This window comes from Mustelus asterias, chromosome X (genome assembly GCF_964213995.1).
Source record: "Mustelus asterias chromosome X, sMusAst1.hap1.1, whole genome shotgun sequence".
NCBI lineage: Eukaryota > Metazoa > Chordata > Chondrichthyes > Carcharhiniformes > Triakidae > Mustelus > Mustelus asterias.
Genome location: NC_135834.1, coordinates 6,308,990 through 6,315,580, shown reverse-complemented (window position 1 = coordinate 6,315,580; position 6,591 = coordinate 6,308,990). Strand labels below are relative to the sequence as shown.

The 6,591-nt window shown below is 48.0% G+C and overlaps 1 protein-coding gene across 1 annotated transcript in view; it reads left to right on the top strand.

Annotated features, from left to right (window-relative positions):
- The first annotated feature begins 2,050 nt into the window (after positions 1-2,050).
- The window catches only part of LOC144481833 (formin-like protein 3), an 80,777-nt gene continuing 76,236 nt past the window's right edge, over positions 2,051-6,591 (top strand). Inside the window, exon 1 of the mRNA XM_078200987.1 lies at positions 2,051-2,119. Within this exon, the coding sequence (XP_078057113.1) occupies positions 2,051-2,119 (69 nt within the window). The remainder of the gene's footprint in view (positions 2,120-6,591) is intronic.

Sequence of the window (6,591 nt, the reverse complement as noted above, 5' to 3'; positions counted from 1 at the left end):
TGCTGGGTCTTTGCAACTGGTGGTCACTGCTCGCTCCTGGAGAATGCAGGCATGACTTTTCTGCTGGTGAAAGTCAGATTTGGGTTGGCGTGGAGAGGTGGGGGAATCCAGCCACACTGAACCAACCACTCGTGCACTGATGTGAAATGAGTTTAGGCACGCCTCAACTGGACAAAAGATTGCAACTCTGCAGATGACTGGGTGGCACGGTAGCACAGTGGTTGGCACGGCTGCCTCACAGCGCCAGGGACCCGGGTTTGATTCTCAGCTTGGGTCACTGTCTGTGCGAAGTCTGCACGTTCTCCCCGTGTCTTCCTGGGTTTCCTCCGGGTGCTCCGGTTTCCTCCCACTGTCCAAAGACGTGCTGGTGAGGTGCATTGGCCATGCTAAATTCTCCCTCCAGTGTACCCAAACAAGAGTGTGGTGACTAGGGGATTTTCATAGTAACTTCATTGCAGTGTTAATGTAAGCCTACTTGTGACACAAATTTTTAAAAATGAACTAGACTGCGACATGCCTGGGATGTGGGACCTACTCTGGAGGCCGTGATGCACCAATTGGAGTTATTGAAGAGTTTTTAGTATAACTCCTGTCTGAACTAGGGAAGGCTGAACAACTGTGTGCAGTTGTGGTCACTACACTGTAGGAAGGATGTGATTACACTGGAGAGGGTGCAGCGGAGATTCTCCAGGATGCTGCCTGGGCTGGAGAGGGTGCAGAGGAGATTCTCCAGGATGTTGTCTGGGCTGGAGTGTCTCGGCTATGAAGAGAGGCTGGATAGGCTGGGGGTGTTTTCCTTGGAACAGAGAAGGCTGAGGGGGGACCTGATTGAGGTGTACATAATGTCTGAGGGATGTAGGCCGGGTAGCTAGGAAGGAACCTTTCCCCTTAGCAGAGGGATCAATAATCAGGGGGATAGATTTAAGGGGCAGGAGATTTAGAGAGGATTTGAGGATCAACTTTTTCACCCAGAGGGTGGTGGGAATCTGGAATGATGGGCCGAAGGGCCTCTTCCTGTGCTATAAAGCTTCGACTCGATAAGGCAGGGTTTTTGTTTTAAGTGTGAAGCGTGTGATACCAGCTCAGACTGGGCATGACGTAACTCGACCTGTTATCATTCCTGTTTCCTCCCACAGCCCAAAGATGTGCCGGTTAGGTGGATTGGCCATGCTAAATTGCCCCTTAGTGTCCAAAGATGTGCAGGTTTGGTGGATTGGCCATGCTAAATTGCCCCTTATTGTCAGGGGGACTAGCTAGGGTAAATGTATGGGGTTACGGGGGTAGGACCAGATTGTGGTCTGTGCGGGCTTGATGGGCCGAATGGTCATCTTTTGCACTGTAAGGATTCTCTGGCTCTCTGTCATTCATTCAGCGCACACCGCTGATTCCTGTCCGTGTAGTTTTTTTCCTACCGGTGTGACTGAAGTGATTCGCACGTAAAGCGAGGGTGAGTGAAGTGAGGTGGGTGCTGATTCCACACAACATTGAGTGTGAGAACCGTGCGCTCCCTCTGTGTCCCAAGTGTCAATATTTCTTTTGTTTTTACCACTGGAAGTTGATGACAGTTCCATTAATATATAAATGATGAAGGATTTTCTATAACTCGTTATGGAATATCCGGCGTGGATTAAATGTATTGAATCTTATTCATGGGGACACGGTGAGTGAACAAGCCCGATTTCAATCTCGCGGCCCACTGAGATGGAGGAGGGTCACTCATGCGGCCCACTCACCAGCCTAGGCCCATTGCTGATCTGGGGGCCTTGAAGGGTTTAGGGGTGGGATCGAAAGAAATGGCGCATACATGTACCTTTTCTAATGGCCTCTGGTTGTACCCAAGCGCTTCTTGGTGACTTATTGGTTTTGCCTTCTCTGTGTTGCTAACTTGCTCATCGGGCAAGGTTTGTGGCATGAGGGAGCTTTGAGGTGAATTAAAATGGGTTTGTGAGGATGAAAAGCATTGCTCCCAGTTAGAGATGTTTTGATGCATTATTTTTGAGGGCAGTGGATAGATTGCCTTTCAGGAACAGCATAGTGGAGGTATGAAAAGATGTGTTGGATAATAGACCCCCAAAGCCTGATGTTTGTTGTCCAGTCGCATGACCAGCGAATTCAGAAAGTGAGCCACACCATGCGGTGGTGTGACCTTTGCTCCAGGAAGTACTTTTGTGAGAGGGTTGCCAGGTACCAAAGGTAGAAATCAGTCGACAATCTAGTCATGAATCTACCCCCAGCCAATACATTTAGCAAGAAAGAAAGCAGGTGCTATGAACGCTGAATGGAATTCGCCAGGTAATCCTTCTAACCTTGTAGGTTATCATATGAAATAGGAGCGGGAGAAGGCCATTCGGCCCCTCGAGCCTGCTATGCCATTCAATAAGATGGAAACCCAACAGCGCAGAAGGAGGTCATTTGGCCCATTGAGTCCGTACCGACAATCCCACTCAGTTCCCATCTCCGTAACTCCACGTATTTACCCCGCTAATCCCTCTAAACTATGCATCCTGGGATACAAAGGGGCAACTTAGGATGGCCAATCGAACCCAGGTCCCTGGAGCTGTGAGACAGCAGTGCTAATCACTGTGCCACCGTGCCGCCCCGATCAGTGCTCATCTGTTTGTGTTTCGAATCCCACATTCCCATCAACCCCTGATAACCTTTCACCCCCTTGTCTAGCAAGAATCTATCTAAACCCACCTCCACCACCTTCTGAGGCAGAGAGTTCCTGTGATAACCCCCGTGATCTGCATGGGGAATCATTAATTGACCTCCCAATTGGATTTGTTGAATATGAGCTCCCTGAGGACTGTTAATTAGCCCACCAGGTGGAGCTCATATATCAAGCCCTGTATAAAGCAAGACCCTGAGAGGGTCCATTAACCTTTTAGCCCCAGTTGGGACCTGTTGTGTTCACCACAGGCTTGTGGTTATTGGTTAATTTTGTGCAATAAAAGCCCAGTTCCTTCACAGCCGACTCCTGGAGTTATTATAGTTCCAAAGTGGTACAACCCTCAGAGAAAAAAATTCACCTCATTTCCATCCTAAATCCCCTAATTTTAAATCAAGCCTGGACTCCCCCACAAGAGGAAGCATCCTTCCCACGTCACCTTGTCGAAACTGTTCAGGATCTTAGATACTTCAATCTCGTCACACACAGCACCCCCCCCCCCCCCCCCCGCCCCACTCTTCTAAACTCCAGTGGAAACAAGCCCAGTCTGTCCAACCTTTCCTCTATAAGACAACCCGCTCATTCCCAGCTATCGATTCTCCTCTGAACCACCTCCAAAACATTTACATCCTTCCTTAAATCTGGAGACCAAAATGGCATACAGTATTGGAGATGTGGTCTCACCAATGCCCTGTATAACTAAAACATAACCTCCTTACTTTTAAGTTCACTTCCTCTCACAATAAAAAATAACATTCCATTAGCCGCCTTAATTGCTTGCTGTACCTGCATACTAACCTTTTGTGACTCGTGCACTAGGACACCCAGATCCCTCTGCACTTTGGAATTCTGCAGCCGTTCTCCGTTTTAAGTAATAATCACCAGAATTTAACTGCCTTTTGCTGAATATTAAACGTTTTCAGAAGAGCTGGAAAAAAGCATTTGCAGGTCCACCTTACTAAGTTGAAGTTTATTTATTAGTAACTGTTGGGTCTGTTTCTTCAGAATAAGCTTGAGCATGACTGGTTCGAAGTAAATACCACTTTATTTAAGCATCTTCTGTAAGCAGTTTACAGAAAGCGAAATAAGGATTACTTATTTTGAGAGAGAGAGAGAAAGCAACAGGAGCCAACCAGCATTGTGCTGGTTAGAAAACTCAAAACATAGTCTGGATCGAACTAACTAAACGTTGATCTGTGTCTACAATATAACTGAATACTTGTATTATTAAAAAGGTGGGTATAAACAGTCTCCAACTGCATAAACAACTGGCCTCTGTGGCCCTGTGAAAGCTTCTGTTTACCTTGCATTATACTTTCAGAGAACGTAGCTAAGTTTCTAGGCTGGACACAGAATTCCAAGCTGATGTGGCCAAATTAACTTAAGTTAGCTTAAAGCAGAGCACAATTAGTTACATTAGGCAGAACTACTTTAAAAAGGAAGCCTTTTAACTGGGCAAACCATACAGAGGATCCCACAGCGTCACAAGTAGCCTTACATTAACACTGCAATGAAGTTACTGTGAAAATCCCCAAGTCGCCACATTCCTGTTCGGGCACACTGAGGGAGAATTTAGCACGGCCAATGTGCCTATACCAGCACATCTTTTGAGTGTGGGAGGAAACCGGAGCACCCGGAGGAAACCCACGCAGACACGGGGGGGAGAACGTGCAGACTCCACACAGACAGTGACCCAAGCCGGGAATCGAACCTGAGTCACTGTGAGGCAGCAGTGCTAACCACCATCTCTTGAGTTTTTGCACTCGTTATTTTGGCACGTGTGGTAGCCATAGTGCGCACAGCAAGATCCCATGGGCAGCAATGACTAGAGACTTGACTTTTTGTGACTCTTACAGCTTGAGGTGAGAGTGTTGGCGAGGACACTGGGAGAACCTCTTGTGTCGTGGCATGGAATCCTTAACGTCCACCGCAACTTGATTGAGATGTGGAAAATTATGAGGGACCTGTGGTAGATAGGAAGAATCTTTTGCCCTGAGCAGAGGGGTCAATAACCTGAGGCGTAGATTTAAGGGGCAGGAGATTCAGAGAGGATTTGAGGAAACATATTTCACCCAGAGGATGGTGGGAGTCCGGAACTCACTGCCCGAAAGGGTGGTAGAGGTGGATTGTTATTGGACATCAGTCAGTCCATGTGGTGTATTCTAATCAGTATTCTGTAATTTGATTTCTGTGTCTGTTTGCACTGTTTGAGAACAGATATCCACTCCATCTGACGAAGGAGCTGTGCTCCGAAAGCTTATGGTATTTGCTACCAAATAAACCTGTTGGACTTTAACCTGGTGTTGAGACTTCTTACTGTGTAGGTACACCCACAGTGCTGTTAGGGAGGGAGTTCCAGGATTGTTATTGGACATCAGTCAGTCCATGTGGTGTAGGTACACCCACGGTGCTGTTAGGGAGGGAGTTCCAGGATTGTTATTGGGCATCAGTCAGTCCAGGTGGTATAGGTACACCCACAGTGCTGTTAGGGAGGGAGTTCCAGGATTGTTATTGGACATCAGTCAGTCCATGTGGTGTAGGTACACCCACAGTGCTGTTAGGGAGGGAGTTCCAGGATTGTTATCGGACATCAGTCAGTCCATGTGGTGTAGGTACACCCACAGTGCTGTTAGGGAGGGAGTTCCAGGATTGTTATTGGACATCAGTCAGTCCATGTGGTGTAGGTACACCCACAGCGCTGTTAGGGAGGGAGTTCCAGGATTGTTATTGGACATCAGTCAGTCCATGTGGTGTAGGTACACCCATAGTGCTGTTAGGGAGGGAGTTCCACTATTGTTATTGGACATCAGCCAGTCCATGTGGTGTAGGTACACCCACAGTGCTGTTAGGGAGGGAGTTCCAGGATTGTTATTGGACATCAGTCAGTCCATGTGGTGTAGGTACATCCACAGCGCTGTTAGGGAGGGAGTTCCAGGATTGTTATTGGACATCAGTCAGTCCATGTGGTGTAGGTACACCCACAGTGCTGTTAGGGAGAGAGTTCCAGGATTGTTATTGGACATCAGTCAGTCCATGTGATGTAGGTACATCCACAGCGCTGTTAGGGAGGGAGTTCCAGGATTGTTATTGGACATCAGTCAGTCCATGTGGTGTAGGTACACCCACAGTGCTGTTAGGGAGGGAGTTCCAGGATTGTTATTGGACATCGGTCAGTCCATGTGGTGTAGGTACACCCACAGTGCTGTTAGGGAGGGAGTTCCAGGATTTTGACCCAGCGACACTGAAGGAACGGTGATATATTTCCAAGTCAGGATGGTGAGTGACTTGGAGGGGAACCTCCAGGTGGTGGTGTTCCCAGGTATCTGCTGCCCTTGTCCTTCTAGATGGAAGTGGTCGTGGGTTTGGAAGTTGCTGTCTAAGGATGTTTTAAATTAGTTTAGTAACCCACAGATTGTTGTGTGGCTTTAGTGATGAATCATCCGAGTGCACCTGCTTCCTCCGTCACCCTGCCAGAGGGACTGTTTTGAATGAGACTGTGCATTGTGTTGCCAGCAGCTTAGGAAGTGTGAAGAAAGTGTGAATTTATAAAATGACTTTTCATGATCTCTGGTTATCCCCAAGTGCTTACAACCAAAGAAGTACTTCTGAATTTGAACTGCAGCTGCACCGTAGGGGGCGCAGCAGCCAATTTGTGCACAGCAAGATCCCACAAGCAGCAACGTGCTACTGCCCAGCCAGCCTGTTCTCATGACGTGGATTGAGGGATAAATATTGGCCAGGAGGCCCGGGGGAGCTCCCTCCCCTCGCTCTTGACTCAAAATGGCGCCTTGGGATCTTTTTACATTGTCCTGAGAGGGGAGTAGAAGCCTGGGTATCATATCTTACCCAGAAGAGGGAACCCTGGGATAGTATGGCGCTCCCCTCAGTACTGGGGGGTTTTCAGCCGAGAATATGAACTCTGG